Source organism: Hibiscus syriacus, unplaced genomic scaffold (assembly GCF_006381635.1).
Source record: "Hibiscus syriacus cultivar Baekdansim isolate YM2019G1 unplaced genomic scaffold, ASM638163v2 tig00110788_pilon, whole genome shotgun sequence".
In the NCBI taxonomy this organism is placed as follows: Eukaryota; Viridiplantae; Streptophyta; class Magnoliopsida; order Malvales; family Malvaceae; genus Hibiscus; species Hibiscus syriacus.
In genome coordinates, this window is record NW_024062863.1 from 922639 (window position 1) to 941874 (window position 19236).

General features: G+C 33.8%; 3 protein-coding genes across 5 annotated transcripts; all 3 read right to left on the reverse strand.

The window, feature by feature from the left end:
• Nucleotides 1-502: 502 nt before the first annotated feature.
• On the reverse strand, nucleotides 503-3479 carry LOC120140612. Its single transcript, XM_039155577.1, has 3 exons — nucleotides 3459-3479; nucleotides 2640-2784; nucleotides 503-2215 (listed from the first exon to the last, which is right to left on the reverse strand). The coding sequence occupies exons 2-3, from the start codon at nucleotides 2776-2778 to the stop codon at nucleotides 837-839; spliced, it is 1518 nt and encodes a 505-aa protein (XP_039011508.1). The 5' UTR covers nucleotides 2779-2784; nucleotides 3459-3479; the 3' UTR covers nucleotides 503-836.
• A 3661-nt stretch (nucleotides 3480-7140) lies between these two features.
• On the reverse strand, nucleotides 7141-9708 carry LOC120140703. 2 transcript variants are annotated; one of them, XM_039155689.1, is made up of 5 exons: nucleotides 9389-9708; nucleotides 9169-9217; nucleotides 8831-9078; nucleotides 8619-8717; nucleotides 7141-7543 (listed from the first exon to the last, which is right to left on the reverse strand). In XM_039155689.1, exons 1-5 carry the CDS (start codon nucleotides 9616-9618, stop codon nucleotides 7342-7344), a joined length of 828 nt encoding a protein of 275 aa, XP_039011620.1. In that variant the 5' UTR covers nucleotides 9619-9708; the 3' UTR covers nucleotides 7141-7341. The 2 variants fall into 2 exon arrangements, with proteins under 2 accessions (XP_039011620.1, XP_039011621.1); XM_039155690.1 differs by having other exon boundaries at nucleotides 7144-7540; nucleotides 9389-9705.
• Nucleotides 9709-15676: 5968 nt separating this feature from the next.
• LOC120140698 (glycine-rich RNA-binding protein 3, mitochondrial-like) lies at nucleotides 15677-17906 on the reverse strand. 2 transcript variants are annotated; one of them, XM_039155675.1, is made up of 5 exons: nucleotides 17868-17906; nucleotides 17065-17215; nucleotides 16910-16978; nucleotides 16495-16601; nucleotides 15677-16235 (listed from the first exon to the last, which is right to left on the reverse strand). In XM_039155675.1, the coding sequence occupies exons 2-5, from the start codon at nucleotides 17207-17209 to the stop codon at nucleotides 15786-15788; spliced, it is 771 nt and encodes a 256-aa protein (XP_039011606.1). In that variant the 5' UTR covers nucleotides 17210-17215; nucleotides 17868-17906; the 3' UTR covers nucleotides 15677-15785. The 2 variants fall into 2 exon arrangements, with proteins under 2 accessions (XP_039011606.1, XP_039011607.1); XM_039155676.1 differs by having other exon boundaries at nucleotides 17065-17218; nucleotides 17868-17883.
• Between the last annotated feature and the right edge of the window lie 1330 nt (nucleotides 17907-19236).

Below are 19236 nucleotides of genomic sequence, written 5' to 3' on the forward strand. Positions count from 1 at the left end.
TAAAAAATGTCCAAAAAGATTATACGAACTTAATTAAAAAAAATGTGTAATATGTCTCGTATATAGTTATATGAGCACTAATTAAAGGATTAATAACGTGTGTAGATATTATCAATAAATTAATGTTTGAAAATATAATATAGAAACACTTAGAAACATGTTACTCAATAGAGAAAAAAATGGTATTCAAACTATATATATTTCTTTTATTTTAAGTGTCTAGAGATTATATTTTTTGTTAAAATAAGTTATCTTATATGATCGATTTATATTCTATATTCGACCATATTCCATATTTGGAGTTTTATTTTCTATCCCAACAATGTTGTCTTCAAGCCTAGATTCTCACCTTAAAGTACAATGTGACTTACCACTGCACCCTATACTTATTCACAGTTAATAGAAAATTGAAGCACCTTAATTACTTGCTCCATTGGATGTTGAAAATTAAGAAAACTATGCAAGTAATTACATAATAATCACATTTTCTAAAATTAAGATGAAAAAAATGATATAATTGATTTATTTAGAGCTGTCATTACAGTAAATACTCTCCAAACGATTATGACAAAGATTAGCATTATTCTAAAATTCACTATATGTACATGTAAAAATTGAATTCTATTTATTGATAAGAATTATACTCTAAAAATGAAAATTCCTATGATTTACCTATACCGTAGATCTCTGATGGCAGGCCCTTTTAATACCCAACCATCACTGCAAATCAATTCAGACAAAACTGCTCAAAGTTATACACACACATATGAGTGTGCGTGTGTATATAGTGCCCTTTTATATCAAGATTCAAGATCCTTCTCCAAAAACCTCTACAATCATACTACATGTGGGTAAAAGAAGTCAATCTTGTTCTTTTGGCAAGTTGCTGTATATCCCGAATCCCAAGCTTTGGAATCACCCTGTTCCGAAACATATCCATGGCTGCCACCATTGATTAACCCATTGATGTTACCTTGCCACCGATCACTAGCAGTCACCGGTGTTTCTTGTGAATGCAATGCAGCCCCTGTATCAGAAGATGTGCACGAATCATCTTGGACCTCTTGTTTCTCGTGCTCTCCTCGCTCATCCCCGAGAGTGTTTTCATGAACCTGAGCCTTGGGATTAGAATCACAGTTGCTAAACAACTTTCCGGAATATGTTTCTGAAACTTTGACATCATCTGCAGCACTATCAAGATCTATATTGTAATTATCACAAGTTTCCGCGGCAGCATTCTCATCAAAAACACACAATCCGTTTTCCCGACACTCATGATGCGGGAAATCTTCTTGACATTCAAAAGACTCAACAACAGAGTCCTCATCTTTGTCTGACAGCACATCATTGTTGTCAGAATCATCAGTCTCTTGCCACTCATCGTTATCACTATCAATACTCATTGATTCACATCTGTTCTGCATAGACCTCTTCCGCAGCATAAACACATTGAAGTAATAACTAACAATATCCATTTTGGTTCGATAAGGGAAAACAGAAGCAAGGGTCTTCCAGAAATTCATCCCCATGGATGCAGGATTAGAGAATACAACTTTGTGGAATAGCTGTTCCTCTTCTTCACTCCATTTATCTGCCACTTGCTCACCCATGTCACAGAAACCAAGCTCCATATATCTCTCGAGCCCAAGAGATTCTCTAAGTTCCTCTCTCCTTTCCAAAATGTGCTGTCTGACACACCTGACAGAATCCTTATCCTCACAATTGCAATCAGTTCTGCCACGTCCAACTTTGTCATCATATGCGGAAGATTCCAAAGAGAGCATAGGAATAATACAAGCTCCCATCAGTTCATTCCCACAGCTACCTGCAGCAGTTTCCAATCCATCAGACTCTTTACGAGTATTTCTCGCATCTGGTAAGTCCTCCCATTCTGGAATATCCGCTTGGTAATTTGGTCCAACAGGAACAGGTTTCCTTGGAGGACATTGCAAAAGTATAGAATATATATCTTCTAAACGATATATTGTTCTTATAGGGCGTTCAGGATTAAAAAATTCTCCATATGAAGCAATGTGAAGTGGTTCCTCTGGCCACGAGTCTTCTTCACCAACACTACAGGTACCCTGGGAAGAAATGGCAATGCAGCCGGGAACATTGGCTTCAAAGTACTCATCTTGTCCCAGGTGTTTAGTATCAATAGCATTTACAAACTTCTCATCGCAATTAATATTAGCGTTTGTGAATCTGCCCTCACCTTTATCAATTACACATTATAATGCAGTAAGAAATAATTGAAAAGAACTAGGGAAAGGGAGAACAAATTTGATATATTTACAACTGAATCATCTAATACACGATGTTACTTAAACAATCACTCTTCTCAGAAGGTAAAATTGTAAAAGACACATGAAAATCAGCTTACAATGAGTTTGATCTATGCATAAGAAATAAACACGTGGGAATAATTAAAAAGCATAGAGGACAGTGACACTAGGTTGAATGGTCCAACTGAATTTAGGATCTAAAAAGGATTCATTTAACTTTTATGAATATGGACTGTTTAGCATCGGGTTTACATCATCCATTACAACACCAGGAATAGGAATGCCAAGTTAAAATGCCCAAATTACAGCCTCAGTGTCCCACATGTAGTTTATTACAGGCTAGAAACTATGTACCTGAACAATCAGAAATCAGGGCTTCAGGGAAAAAAGGTTCTGAAGATAAATCCCCCTGACTACAATCTTCTGCTTGTCTTGATTGCTTGTTTGAAACCTCAGAAGCATCCTCCTCAACAAAAGGTCGCTTATGTACCATGTTGAACTGCACCAAAATGTTAAACTGATGAGAGGACATTAAAAGCAAAAGAATCATTGACAAAATAATCAAACTATAAGCCGAAGCAGGGAAGACAAATGAAGAATGGGGCAATATCAGATTATGCACTATAATAATCTTTGCACAAATAATCCATGATTATTCCACTTGCAACATCAAAACAATGACTCAAAACTCATTAAAATTGGATATGGTAAATGAATATCACAATAATAAACTAAGCACATTCAAGTGCCAAACTAGACAATGAACAACAAAATTTTAGAAATGCACAAACAAACTAATAATCCAAAACACTAAAGAAGCATAAATTCCTTAAACTAACAGCAATCTTACTTTTATAATTTAGATAACAATGTAAAGATTATATATTCATGAAAAAAGGTAGCTTGCTTTAACTACATGTAAAAATGCTTAAAGGCTAATGTCCTATACACACATACACACACGTACATGCATATATATTATATATACATCTATACAAATATGAATACAGTTCATGTATGCATACAAATGCCTGTATATACATTTATGCAGCTATTGTTATTATTATGAGGAAGGGTGAGTAATTTGGGGCATTCTTTTAACAATTTGGTTTATTTAAATTTTACACATGCGAATCTTATATTCAAAATTAACCAGAAAAAACATTTTAATAACTTAGGAAAAGGGGGGCTATCTTGAAATGGTCGATCGGGTTATAATTGAGAAATTGTGACTTAATTAACAAGAAACAAAAGGACCAAAATTGCAATATTAGACGCGAATTGAGTTTTCCCCAAGTTAATCAATCGAAAAATACAAAAGCCCCAATTTCCAGTCAAGCCTAACCCTAGATCCTGAAATTGCCAAAGAAATCTACAAAATTGACGCCGACTCACGAACAAAAAACATATTCCCGACGGATTTATCAGAAAAAAAAAACCTCACAGATCTAGAGATCAAACAATCTTTTACGAATCGAAACCCAGGAATCAAATTACCTCAATAAAAATTGATTCTTTTAAAGAGCTAATTCCAAATCAGAAGCAGAAATCCAGATCTAGAAAATTGCAACCCATAAAAAGGACATGGCGAGCCAAAAAAACAATCGAAATTCACAGATCGATAAACTATTAAAAAAAAGAAGAAAAAACCTAACCGTGGAAACGATCAAAGAATAGGGAAAAACTAAAATAAAAATAGGTTGCGTCAACAGAAAATGAATCAAATGAAAGCTTGATTTCAATAGACATAAATAAATAAGAAATTTAAACCGATCAAAATCGAATCGGGGGATTTCGTTAAAGACGAAGATAGGGGGTAAAATTTAGGGTTACCTTTGTTTTTGTTTTTTGTTTTTCGTAACAGAAATGTCCGAAAACGGAAATATCTTGAAGAAAAGACACGTATCTGGTGATAATTACGTTGAGTGCCACTCAAATAAAAAAGAGAAGGGCGTTGTGGGATCTTTGTAATATGGGGTTTCTTTATAAGCTGTTGGAGGACAGCGATATTTGATGGGGGCAATCTATGGGTGAGTGACACGTCACGTATTCAATGGGTGGGAAAACAATGGGAAAATTTTTCGCAGCTACCGCTTTCAATATTTTTCCTTTTTTGTTTTTCCCTCATGTAAATAGTGGAGGTTGATATTGGTACAATTACTGTTTAGATCCTTTTAATACTTTAATTAAATTAATTAATTTTTGTTCTATTATTTTTTAATTTAAATATTTTCTAAATCTTTTCAGTTTCAAAACTAAATTATAACCTTTATGTTTTAAAATTTTAAATTAATAATTTTGTAATTAGATTCTAACTATCATTTTTTTTATTTATGTTTATTTATAAAAATTCATCCTTATTATATCATTGTCCATATTAAATAGAGGGTCTTTAAGGAAGTCTTTCTTATAATTCTATTAGGTCAATTATCTTTATAGATGTTTGAATTAAACCGCTCCGTCGATCATATAGATATTTAAATGAGAGATTGGTTTAAAATGGCAATGTAAATCTAAAAAAAAATAGTCGAATCAATTTAAAAGATGAAAAAAGATAAAAATGAGAAAAAAATAATTGGATTAGTTTTCTAATTTTTTTTATATATGAGCTGAGTCCCACTAAATTTGAACTTGAACTCGATCTAATCAGACCTACGAAATGTTCTTTGATTTTGGGTTTGGGTTTGTCAAAGTGGGTCCAAATTGAAAGAAAAAAAAAACGAGCTTAAAAGGCTAGGCTAGGCTAAGTAACAAATGGCGGGACCATCACCGAAACTGAAACCTCCACTGCAACATGGAAACTACATAGTATAAAATCACAAAGTTCGAGCTTAAGCTTAAGCTCAAGCTCTTCTCCATTCCCACCATTATCGTATTCAGAAAGGAAATGGAGGCCGGCTGCTCATCTGAACCTAAGGAACCAATGGCCTAAAATGGATTCTTACCGCCAACAATGGCTTTCTTCTTCCTCGTCCGCCAGAACTAACGCCACTTCACTCGTCAACGCTTTGTTTATCTCAAAAGTGATGAAAATACATATTTTATTGTTTTCCCAAATCATTGATTGTATATATATATTTATATTTTTTTGTCTTTTTAATTTTCGTTTTTATCAATCGTTATGATTTCAGATACATGCCTATGATGGAGTTAAGAACTCTAAAGGACGTGCCAGATATTCGAAGAAAAGCTTCTTTGAAGTTATTTAAGCAGCAAGTATGCTATTCTCCTTATCCGAGTTCCATTTTTTCTCTCTCGTTGCATTTTTAAGTTAAATTATGTTAATATATGTTTCATCTTTAATGAAAACGAAAATTTTCTTTAACGTACTTGGGAACTAATCGTACATTTTTCTTGAAATATTCAAATCCAATATGTACCATGACATGATTATGGGTATATTACTATGACCCTACAAATATATAGAAATCTTGGAAAATGTTAAGCATATCTGTTCCCTGTATCCAACCCATACACCTGAATAAAATAGGTGAAGGTTATTTTGATAACTCAGTCTTACTAATTTTTGTACAAAATTGTCGAATTTTGAGTGTGTACTATATTAAAGGCGACCCCATAAGCCAATGGGATTAAAGTTTGGGTTCAGTAACTGCAATAGAAAACTATTGAAATCCATTGTTCTTCAATTCAACACTAAGGGTGTGTTTGTTTGCCGTAAAACTAATTACGGAATTATTTTTCCCGAAATCCTATATTTATTTCATGTAATTTATTTTTCGGAAAATATTTTCCCGTGTTTGTTTCACGTAATTTGTTTTCCGAAAAATGTTTTCCTGTGTTTGTTTCACGTAATTCGTTTTCCGGAACGTAATTCATTTTCCTAGTAACAGAATTTCCTTTGTGTTTTCTGTAAAATGACTTACAGATTCATTTTCCGTAAATCATTTTCCGAACTTTTCACTTCAAAGCAAAAATACTCAAAATAATTTTATTTTATGAATTTAATATTAATAAAATATTTTAATATCATTTTCATCAAAATATTAATTATTAAAATATTTAAAATATATTTATTAATATTTATAATAATATAATATTATATTTTTAGTTCAATAATATAATCAATTATATTATAATAATATAAGATATTATATTTTTATTTTAATAATATATAATAATTTTTTTATATATTTAATAATGAATAATATTATTTATATATTTAAATAATACTTTAGTAAAGATATTTAAAATATACTAATTAATATTTTTAAAATATAATATAACACTTTTACTTTAATAAATAATTAATATAATTTATAATATTTTATTTCACTAAAATATACCAATATTAATATTTTTATTAATAAAATTATAAAAAAATATTTAATAATAAATAAATTATTTTAATATTTTAAAATAATAATATTAAGTTTTATGAGAAATAATATTATTTATTATATTTAATATTTGTAATAAATAATTTTTAAAAAACTCTTCAACTAGTGGAAAAAAAAATTAAATAACATCTTCCAAACATCATAAAACGTTTTCCAGATGTTTTCTAGAAATGTAATTCATTTTCCAAAAATATAATTCATTTTCCAGAATTCAAATTTCAGTAATTCATTTTCGAGTAATTCAAATTCCAGTAATTCAAATTTCAGTAATTCATTTTTCAAAAAATCAATTACAGGCAAACAAACAGACCCTAAAAGAAAATGCTCAAAACCCCAGAAGTTAAGAGCTAAATTCAATTACTAACCATGAGAACGTACTTATTCAGTGAGGTAGTGAGTAATTTCTGTAATTATGTGCCAGATTAATGGTTCTAATCAATCATTTTGGAAACCAAAGTGAAACATACATACAACTATTGGAAATCAAAATGCTTAATCCGATCAGTAAGAAGACTAGTATCTCAGGAATTGAACAATATCAATACCTGCAATGTCAATGTGTTGTTAACATCTAAATGCCTTTTATCATACCTTTTCATTTGTGTGCTTCAATTCTGAACAAAAGAAATTGGAACATAGAAGAGAAGCATGAGGTTGGATAAGAATGGCAGTAAGGGGAAAAATCAATCAGCTTATGATCAAAGTGAGAGACAGTGTACCCTATCAGGGAGATTCCTAGGCATCGGTAGTGCGATAACGTATCTTTGGCCAAAGAATTTGCGAACCTCATCTGCTTGCCCCATGCTATGGAACTTGGAAAAGCGAGTGATGACTGACACCTTCTCTTGATCCTGATATTCCAGTCTTAAGTCTAAGATTGAGGCTTTCTTGACCAGACTGCTTATATAAAGTAAATATTAGAAGGCAATATAATTGGCAAAAAGGTGAAGAATTACAGGTGCAATCTAGCATAGACTTGCAATATTCGACGCAACAAGAATGTAAAAATTACCAGGTATAGTCTAACCCCTAGCAAAATCTTATTTCTAACATAAAGCAAATCATAGAACCATACCAAATTCTGAAAGGATAGATATACAAGACCAGTCATAGCCGAATCAGGGAATATACAGAAACTCAGAGATAGATGACGATGATAAAGAACCTCACTAGTTAAAAAAATAAAGAAACAAAGCAATTAAAACAAAAAAAGAATCTCCTTTAAAGTAATATTAAATTAATGCACCATAATAGAATACAGTTTTCCCAAAGTGCACATAAAATACCCCATTTGCATCTTCCAAAGGATTATTAAGCCTATGCAGGTAAACAATTAACCAAAGGGAAATTAATACAATCCATGGATCCGACAAGCAGGGATCTAAATTGTGGTTGCGGAAGCATTTTCGTTTGTATTGCATTTGTCGCGGTTGCGGATATAACGGATGTTATTGCGGTCATTTCGGGTATCGCGGTGGTGATTTTTTTTTTAAAAAAGAAAGAGCTGATTTTTTTATTAAAAAAAATAAGAATAGCAGAACAATAGCCCTCCGCTATTGCCACGATCTACCACAACCCGTTAAATTGCGACCATGATCCACCGTTATTGGTTTGATTCCGCTTCACACCGCTATTTTCCACAATAGCGGTTTGGGCCACTGCCATTACCACTACCACCGTATAGAGGCCGCTATTCCACAATCCGATCACTATTTGAATCCCCACCGACAAATATACCCTGGGTGACTCGGTTTAGTTAAAAGCTCAACCAATCTGATTATTTGTCACCAATAAATTAACTGATGATATATGATGGCTTGTCACACCCGCGAGGCAACAAAATAATCAAATTGAATGAATGATTTGTGACGGGAAATTCTTGCCACAAAACGTTAAACTTCAAAACTCATATATGTACTATGATGAGATATTATGCATGAAGGTATTGGAAAAAATTAGATACAATACAAGTTACCTCTGTAAACTATCTTCAAGCATCTTTGCTCTGCTGATAAACTCTTCTGCAGCCTTCGAGAGGGATTGATTTCTCTGGTCCCTCTGCTTTTCAGAGAGACTAAAACAGGCAAAAGAGGAAAAAAACATTAGTAAGATGGTATACTAACAAAAAATGATACCATATTTGTGCCAGTAAAAGCAGGCTCAAGGATTCCCAAAATATTTACTTACATGCTTCCATTGAAAGGGGGGACAGCTGTGTCACTTTCAGGTATATATGCCGTGCTACATACATCTCCTAAGACTGATCTGGAAAAAAAATACGACAGAGTCTCATAGTTTTTGCTGGCATATGCAGAAAGCATTACCCTTGGAGGAGCACGAAGTAGTTGCTGCAAAAGTTGTGTTGTCATAACAAGCCTTCTTTTTGACCTAGGCACTGGTGGCCAATCTTCAATGATTTGTGGTTCATCCTCAACCTGCAACTAAGATCAATGTCTGTTAGCTACAAAATATCAGATTGTAAGAAGGTATAACAAACATTCAAATACAGTTGACACTGAACACACCTTCTCAATCAATCGATTTGCTGCATGATCCCATTCTACTTCTGCCACACTGCAACAACAAATAATTCGAAATAGAGGAAACACATGATATGAGAGAAAAGAGCAATTGGTTTAGCATTTTAGTAAATTATTGATGAGAAAGGTTTTACTTTTATCCCTTTGGATCATTGATACATAATGTTAAAAGGATTGCAGAAATTGTGATAATGACTCAACTCACCTGATGTTCTGAGGCCTTTGAGAACCCTGTGTCACTTCTCTATGCCATGGTAGAAACTCAAATGTCATACTCTTGCGCTTTATTGCTCTCACAACCACCGAATTCTGACTTGTGGTATCAGGTGGCAGTGAGTGAGGGGAGATATATTCGGTTGCTATCGGCATAAAGTTTGAGCTTTGTTGGACTTTATCCAATGGACCAGCATCATGCTCACTTGAATGAACATGCATACTGTCAGAAGCCCGACCAACAATGAATGCTTTTTATGTAGCGTTCATCAAGGCAATTTTTAGAGCATTACACATGGGCAACATTTTCCTATTTTTAATTGCCCCATACCGATCAAACCAGGATGGAGCCATATGAGGGCTGATCTGAGAGTTTTCACTGTTGATATTAGCAGTTGAATTATTAGAATTGGAAAAATGTGGGGAATCACACTGAACAAATGCTAGCATATTAGCAGATAACTGTGTCTCATGGTTATCTCCAATGTTTGACAAAGAGCTTAGCACCTTAGAATCTCCAGAAGGAACTAAAGGATGGTTAACCTGAGCATTGGATCCATAGGATAGTTTCTCTGCACTTTGGGAACTTACCTGCTGAGCTTCCAAACTAGAGTCTGGAGGTGGACCTTTAAATCTTTTAATACCCCTGTTACTTGGATCAATCTCTATATTGTTCATTAACTGCTCCAGATGCACATCATTATTTGGTCTTGAATAACAACCAAAACCTTCAGTATCTCTTTGCATGCTTGTAGAATTTTGGCTTGTACTATTCTCTGATAATACCAATCTATTAGTATTAGACATACTTAAAGGTTTAGTGTTCAGCAAAGAAGCATTAGGCAAGTTATTATCACCCCAATTTGATTGTTGTTTGCTGCCATCATTGACAGTTGATGTTGGCATGTTCTAGTTTGGAGGTTCACAATTCTGCATACCCAATCCACTCCCCTGTTCCTGCACCTCTGTGTCATTACTAGATGTTTCTGCAACAGCAGACAGCATAAGAGCACTCCAAATCCCACTTTGCTGAGAAGGAAATCCCCCTAAAGATTTCATACCATCCATTGCTGAACCCACGTTGGTGCTCTTTCCCAAGATATCCCACATACTGTCATCTGAACCAAACAAAATCTTTTCTTCAACCGGATCCAGCGAAGCCATGTGGGAGGAGGATACCTGAATTGCTGAGTTCTCCAGGGATGTTTCTAGAGGACTAGAATGCTCTTGCCTCTGAGAAGACTCCTGCATCACTGTAGTTTGTGGCTGGATAAACATTCGCTGGAAGTTTTCTGAATGAAATACGCTATTTAAACCCTGACCAGCCACAACCCCAAATACATTACTATCCTGATCACGCTGTCTAAAAACCGAAGTTTCATCTTGCAAGCCAACTTGATCTGAAAACATATCATACTGATTATCCAGAAAGGAATAACTGCTGGCTGGCACCTGCTGCATCAAAGGATTGTCCATTTGAACAGAAGAATATTGATATGCATTTCCTATTGCATCGCTTGTAGAAATCCCATAAAATGATTGATCAACCTGTTCAGGAACCATACCCATCAAACAAATCTGACCTTGCCCAGGGGAAAACATACCAGAGGATCCCCGCATGGCTGGAGAGGCATCATGCTGCAGACAATTTGAATTTGGTGCCATGTCCTCAGGCTTCCAGGAATTATTTGAAGCATCATGGAAAGGAACACCATCGATGGGAGAAGGAGAAAGGCTATCTGATATTTTTTTAATAGAGGAAACCTGATTTGCAGAGTTTGACTGCCTTGCTTCTGGAAGCCAAAACTGTGACTTTGGCAGTTGGTGTCTCTGCAATTCTTGCATTATAGCATTATGCTGTAAGAACCGCATGTCAGTCATCCCAGGATGCTGCCTTGGCAAAGGTTGTATCATATCAGGATGTTTTCCACTAAATTGTTGTTCGCCTCCAATAATATCATAATTTATGGGAGATTCAGTTGATTCCAACCTCAATGAATTATTTTTATAAAAATCAGGGACATTTTCTTTTGGTGAATCAAGACTTGATGAGCCCGTAGGAGCTGTATCTTGTCCCAATAAGTTTGGTTCATTCTGCCTTGTCTGGAAAGTCTCATGCCCTTGCATATAGCCATTTACAATTAGTGATTGATTTTGCATTTGGATTCTGGCAATTTCAGGCCTCGGATCTGATTGAGTAGATTTCAGCTCATGTCGCATCATTGACGGCTGACCACTATGTCCTCCGTCAGAGTCTGCTAGTGCTAGCGGAAAATATAATGATGTTAACTAAACAATAGAAACATGTAATGACTATGGACTAAGATCTCAGTACAATAGTAGCGGTACCAGAGCGGTCAGAAACTATAACAACCAAAACGCCTTAATTATTACCTAATTGATGAAAACTTAAATTCTTCAAACTGGAAACAAGAGGCCCACCGGTTTGTCTCTGGCTTCCAACCCACAGATTGTTACTTAAACCACGCCAGCTACTATCAGTTACCTACGATTGCTGCTGGTCAGGGCACAAACTCTCTTGGTCTAGGAAATCACGGATCCTGTCTCCAACTTCGTTGGCAGGCATAGATAATCCAAGCCAAAAACATTCAGAAACTGAACTTTAAATTATTACCTACAAGAAATAAGAATTAAGTTAAAGTTTTTTTTTTGATAGGAATAATAGGCCTCATTAAAAACATCCCTCTTTAGTTAACTCTAGGAAAGAGTAACTAGCGGAAGAAGGAAAAGAGTGTCTTAGTTTATTGAATAGAGAAATTATTACAATAAAGTACACCAATACATTTAGGGCATCATAATCAAACTATAATCTTAAAACACCCTATAAAAATACCCTTACAATCAACCAATCCCATCCTTAGCTAATTTATTTGCTTCCCAATTACATCCCTTGGGAATCCATCGAATAATAACCTCCCTCTCTTGAATTAAGGACACAATATCCTCAACAAGTGAACTGAAGAAACTAGGAACAAAATTAGGCAGCAAAATCCAGTCTACAGCAGATTTACAGTCACTTTCTAAGATCAATCTTCCCTTTACAGCCCATTCTGATGATAGAAAAAAGTCTAAGCCTTTCTTAATAGCTTTTAGTTCAGCCAACGGGGGAGGGCATGGACCAATACTAACAGAGAAAGTCGATAGGATGATGCTAGTACAATCTCTTAAAATACCTCCAATTCCTCCTGCCATCCCATCAACATTAAATTTATAAAAATATGTAAGGGGAGGCTGCTAACTTTGTTACAAATTCCTATGAGTATTCTGATAACCAAGCATGTCTGCTAAAGAGGGGTCCCCTACCAACAAATCAACTTGTATTTGGATATTGGGAAACTTAGCTAAAAACCATTTAGCCAACCTAAATCTTATTAGGAAAAAGAGAGAGGTTATATCAAGGCTAGAATTATCAAACACAACTGAATTCCTTGCCTTCCAAATAGACCAAAGAACTACTCCCGGAATGAATTTCCATATGTTCGAGTTTTTGTTTAAATTAGACCATGAACTTAGCAAAACTTGTGGATCATTAGGCAAAGCTATATAGATGTCCCAAATCTTCAACAATCTGTTCCAAATATCCCCTGCAACTGAACATGAGAAAAAGAGATGTTGGACTGTTTCTTCATTCTTTTTACATAGTGGACATAGTGCGTTTTCCATAGGAACCCCTTTTTCTTCAACTCATTTCTCACTGCCAATTTCTTGTGTATGATTTGCCAAAGGAAGGTTTCTACTCTAGGAGGATCGAAACCTGACCAAACCCATCTTTTCCAAGAAAACCCACCTCCTTGACTATTTGATAGAGCCACCCTGCAGGATTTCACCGAGAACAAACCATCCCCCTTCCCAGACCAAGAAAGAAAATCTTCCATTGAATCAGATAAATTAAAACAATTTAGTGTTGCCATTAGTTCGATCCATTGGTCCAATTCCCAATCACATAAGCTTCTTCTTGTTTGAAGATTCCACACCCATCCATTTACATCAAAGCAACCAAAATCTGCCACCTTACCCCTTTTATTGTTTGATAATGCAAATATCCTGGAAATTGAGTCTTCAAGGGTAGATCATTGACCCAAACATCATTCCAAAACGAAATAGACTTGCCATTTCCCAAATGAGTCTTAGTATTCGATCTCAAACATTCTCCAATGTCATCATCTTTCAAATAATTATTCACAATTCCTTTCCAAATCCAGGAATCTTGAGTCGAAATTCCATTACAGAGCAAACAATCATATGAATCCTCGTTAGATAAAATTTAAATTAGAAACCAAATCAATAAAGATACTAACGACATAAGGCTAGTAATAAATCCAAGCAAGAATCAGTCAACAGAAAAAGAAAAGGCACCCACCTTCCCCACATATTAACAGAAACAAAAACAAACAATAAAAGCATCAAATACTACCATAGCAAGTACAATGAACTCCACATACCAAAAAAAAAGGAAATGGACATTAATGAAGCAGCTAAAGCAAATAAAAAATTTGAAATAGTAACACAAATCCATTATTAACGAGAAATGTAGGAAAACGAAGTAAATATAAACACGAATAAATTAGCACTAAAAAGATACCCTTTCTGAAAGCAGCAAGGACAGAACTATCATAACTTTAGCTCAATTTAAACTTTGAAATTGTTCAAAATAAAATTTATCAGCATCCTTAATTTTCTAGGCAACCAAAGAGTCGCTAAAACTTAAAAAATATGTAAAACTATAAAAAAAACAATAAGCAAGAGAACAAAATACCGAAGCAGCAACAATCAATTCCCGCTCCAACTAAAAGGACAATACAAATAACATAGCTGCCCAAGCCCAGCCATAGAATATCGGAGCCCTAACGGAGATTCAGCGTCTCGAGGAGAAGCATAGAGAAGTGGATTTACAGTAACGTAGTGGAAGCCTTTGAAATTGCTTGAAAATTGTGACAAAAAAAAGTAGTTCGAAAGCGAAAGGGACTACTTTTTTTTAGCTCGATGAGGGAGATAAACTGAGTTTCATTAGAGCGAGTGTTTCAACGATCAGTGAGGACTGAGTAGCAAAATTGAGGTTTTTGATCCGCACGTAAGCTTTGGTGTAAACGAAGATGAGGTTTGGAGTCGAAGCTGAAAGGAAGGGTGGAACAATAAATAAAGGGATAAAACCATTATTTAATCTTTAAACTCGATAACATTTACCAATCTGATCCCTTAAAAAATTCCAAATTAGTCCTGAACTTGAATTTTTTTCTCGATTTTATCCTGTTTGTGATGTTTCACAGTTAAATTGTATCATGTGATGCAACATCAAAATGCCACATGATTAAAATGATTAAAAATCTAAGTTTACGATTAATATGAATGAAAAATATTCAAGGATCAAATTGTAATAAGTAATTATATTCTAGGACTAAATGTTATTTTATTCCAAAAAAGTGGTTTGGAAAACGTCATTGTATAGACTAGTGAGGTTATACAAGGAAGTTAGGTGGTATTGCAAGGAGGATCAGACACGTGTAGAATTATTCAGTGATGCGGCCCAACTTTTAATATGTGAAAGTCTTGGCCGTCTGATGTGCATAAAAGTATCTTTTATTATTCACTTGTTCTCATATAATTTTTAATATGTGGTAAACTACAAATTTCATCCCTCAACTTTAATTGTTTTCTATTTTAGTTATTAAATTTATAAAACTTCGAGTTAATTGCATCACATGCTCTCAAAGTATGACTCTCATTTTAAATTGATCCATAAACTTTTAAATGTCCCAAATTCATCCCTAAACTATGACTATCATTCTAAAAGTCCCCATACTTTTGAATATTTCAATTTCATCCCTAAGATATGACCTTCATTCTGAATTGGTCCTCAAATTTTTTGAACATTTCAATTTCATCCCAAACTATAAATATATGCTAATCACATCCTTGTTAATCAAATCGTTAGACCAAGTTATATTATTCAAAAGTTTAGAAACCAATTTATATTAGTCAAAAGTTTAGAAACCAATTTAGAAAGAGGTTCATTGTTTAGGAATGAAATTATAATGTTCAAAAGTTTAAGGAATAATTTAGAATGATAGTCATAGTTTAGGGATGAAATTAAAATATTCAAAAGTTTAAAGACCAATTTAAAATGAGGGTTATAGTTTGGGGACAAAGGATACAATTAACTCTAAAATTTAATAACCAAGAGGGTGAAAAATTAAACACTGAATACGGAGTTTCTCCATGATAAACACTGAAGAAGTATCAAGGTTTATAGCGACAGATTCAACGCATAAGAATGACAAACAAAACTAGTTCAGAGAACGGAACACTAAAACCAAAACAAATACTCCATTAAAGAACTAAGTTGGATCTCAAAGTTCAAACATTTTACTTCATGCCCTCTTGGCAAAGTCAAACTCTTCATTTCTTGTGTTCTCAGTCAGTGCATCATTTCCCTCATGATCTCCCCCTGTTTCTACTGTGAACCCGTCTTCGCCACCAGCAAATCCCATTCCATCACCTCCGTGTCCGGCTGAAGCACCGGTTACAAAACCATTACCAGATTGATCAAAACTGCTTCCATATGTAACACCACCAGAGCCATAATTATTACCGCCACCGTAATTTCCTTGGCCTCCATAACCACTACCACCGCCACCAGTGTTACCATATCCAGCATTAGCTCCATAATTTCCAGAAAAGAAACCGTTGTTGCTGGCATAGTCTCCACCGCCGCCACCATATCCACTGCCGCCATAACTGCTGTTGAAACCTCCACCTCCAAAGTTGCGAGGAGGTCTCTCAGCTGCGTAGGCTACTTTTACTTGACGACCATGGAGTTCCTGTCAACCAAAAATTCCCATAAATCATCCATACGGATATGAGAACTTAAGCTACTATGTAAAGCCTGTGAACATTCAACACTTATACCCCAACACTTGTACACACCTATATACGGAGATATGATCCTCCAAATACATGGAATAAATTAGAAAACTTCAAACATACTTGTGTTGGACACATAACTACATCTGACACTCACATTATCGATCAAAGTAACATGAAAATCCTTAAAAGCCTATTTACTTTTTACATATTTACCCGTCCATCCAAGGCCTGCATTGCACTGGAAGCATCCTCAGTACTTGTGTAACCGACAAAGCCAAACCCTCTTGACCTACCCGTTTCTCGATCCACAATTACTCTTGCTACAGGAAATATAAAATCAATCAACAGTTTTACAAAGTCCAAACCAGCAAACGGAAATAACAAATCAATAGATAGAAAACCAACAGTGGAAATGGTCAGTGCACCAATAGCATAAGCAGCCGGAAAAGGCAAAACACAAAGTAAGAAACAAATAATCAATTGTAAATTAGCTCGTGGATAATATCAAAAACGTTCACGCAACACGGCTTATACTTCATAAAAAATGTAGACACTAAGTTTTAACCAGCTCGAGACTTTGCGATTCTGTTTACCATGATACTAGCAAGATGAATTTATGATGTCGTACCATCAATAACTTCACCGTATTTGCTAAAAGCTTCTCTCAGACTTTGATCATCCGTTTGGTAAGAAATACCTGCAATTAATAAAATGATCATGAGAAGCCCAGAGAAAACAGGGAATGTAGAATGACTCAAGTGCTAAGTGGAAAGTTCAACAGACCTCCAACAAAAAGTTTTGAGCTTGGCGACGTTGACATGCTTCTAAACACTTGAAAGAGGCCTGGTTTTGATATGGACAACTGAGCATTGACCAGCATACTTGTGGCCTGCCTAAGTATACTCCCAAATTTACTTAAGAGAGTCATTGTTACGGCCTAGAAACCAAATAAATAAACAGATCAGGTCCAGAAAATATACCAACACGACACCGACTAGAAGAACCACCATATGAATGCTTTTAAAATCTCTGACACATCAAATTCTGGATGAACATAAACTAACTTTAACACGATTACGACAAACCAAAATACAAAACACATCATGGATACAGCAGTAATAACAAATCAACAGAAAAAAACTAAGCACCCTATAAAAACATCTGCAATTTCAAAGGAAGTGCATGAAAAAGAAAAAGAACAAAGAGGGTTAATTCTATCAATCAGCCAATCTCGTATATTGTACTAAACAGATATAGCTTTTAAAGAAATGCAGAAGAAAGAGCGATCAACAAACATAAAAAAATCAAATTATGTGATCCAATATTATAATGTAAAATGTAAAACACTAATTTACAATGTTTAAGCTTATGGGTTTGAAACCACAAAAGGGAAAAAGGACCCATTTTTAATTTTATTTTTCCTAATAAACAGCTCTATTCTTCAATCATTCCCCTAAAGAAACCAAGATATTTCATTGATCTTAAGCAATTCCAAAAACAAGCAATCCAAAGCAAATCATTACATGTTAAAATGAAATATTAAAACAATAATATAATACTACAATAAAAACTGAAAAAGGAAACACCTTAAACGATACAACACTGAAAGAAACACTTCCAAAATGAAAAGTGGGTTAACCGAGCAGATTCAAAAAGAAACCTAAGGGTTGTATGGAACTGAAAACCCTTTCTTTCATGTTTGTACCCCCAAGTTTGGTTCAAGAATTGTGAGATTCGCATGGGATGGGAATCCTACATTTTCATGTTTGGTTGGCTAGGAATCTCATTCTTGGTAATGTTTTATTACCAATAGTAGATTTTTTTGGGTATATTACTGGGAATGTCATTACCTCCATTTCCTTAGGTATTGTAATATTACCGACGTTTTGGACTAAAATGTCTTTAATTTTTTTTTATTTTTTTTCAAAAATATCATTCTTCTGTTATTGAATAATAAAAATTCTACGAATGTTAAATTATAAATTTATCCTTAAATTATTTTAGATTTACAAAAAAAGTCTATAATTAAAATTTTATATGAAGTTCAAGGGTTAAAAAAAATTACCCTTTCATTAAACCTTCTTTATATTTTAAATTTTGTAAAAAAATTATATAAATATTATGAATTTAATTTTTTAAAGAAAATATATAAATATTTTACAATTTGTAATATTATACAAATATATAATAAGGATAATTTGATTAAATATATATTCCAATAATCTTTTATTCTTTTAACCAAACACGGTAATCTTACATTCCTGCTAAACCAACCAAACACAAAATACAACATTCACAGTAATCCTATTCCCTGGTAATATTTTATTTCCATTGGTAATCTTACATTCTGTGAACCAAACGCACCTTAAGGTGACATTTGGTTCGTTTGAATGTTTATGAGGGAATTGAAATATGTTTGGTTGGCAGGAAATATAATTGAAATACAATTACATATTCTGTTTGGTTCGCAGACATGTCAGATGAATTTGATTTTATTAATGTAAAATGACAGAATTGCCCTTCTTGTTTTTTTGCTTTATTTTAGTTTATTTTACAACTTACATGTAGTAATATATTATAAAAAATTTAAAAATATTAAATTTTCATTTTATTGATTGATTATTTATTTCAATAAATTATAAAAATCATGCTAATAAACATTATAAGTTGAAATCATCGCAATCAAAATATGTTAATAAGTTACCAAAAGATAGAGCAATATTTCGATACATTCTAATCGGAGTATGTTAATTAGTTACCAAAAAATATACCAAAAACTATTTTTATTCAATACATAAATTAGAAACTCGACCCGACAAGACTCAAAATAATAATAAAAATATTTTTATTCAATAAAAACATTGACTTAATTGGAAAAAAAAATTATATATAGAGGGATATTATTGTAATTATTCTTAAATATATAAGATAAAATTATATATTTTTTTCGGGTCG

Excerpts from the sequence above, each read along its gene's own strand:
- LOC120140703 (XM_039155689.1), bottom strand. The coding sequence starts at position 9,618 with ATGCATGTTCATTCAAGTGAGCATGATGCTGGTCCATTGGATAAAGTC. Across the intron at positions 8,718-8,830 it reads CCCCCTTTCAATGGAAGCAT|TCTCTCTGAAAAGCAGAGGG; the intron begins GTAAGTAAATAT and ends TGCCTGTTTTAG. Across the intron at positions 7,544-8,618 it reads CTTGAAGATAGTTTACAGAG|CAGTCTGGTCAAGAAAGCCT; the intron begins GTAACTTGTATT and ends ACTTTATATAAG.
- LOC120140698 (XM_039155675.1), bottom strand. The coding sequence starts at position 17,209 with ATGACTCTCTTAAGTAAATTTGGGAGTATACTTAGGCAGGCCACAAGT. Across the intron at positions 16,979-17,064 it reads CTCAAAACTTTTTGTTGGAG|GTATTTCTTACCAAACGGAT; the intron begins GTCTGTTGAACT and ends TATTAATTGCAG. Across the intron at positions 16,236-16,494 it reads TGCAGGCCTTGGATGGACGG|GAACTCCATGGTCGTCAAGT; the intron begins GTAAATATGTAA and ends TTTGGTTGACAG.
- LOC120140612 (XM_039155577.1), bottom strand. The coding sequence starts at position 2,778 with ATGGTACATAAGCGACCTTTTGTTGAGGAGGATGCTTCTGAGGTTTCA. Across the intron at positions 2,216-2,639 it reads CCTGATTTCTGATTGTTCAG|GTGAGGGCAGATTCACAAAC; the intron begins GTACATAGTTTC and ends TAATTGATAAAG.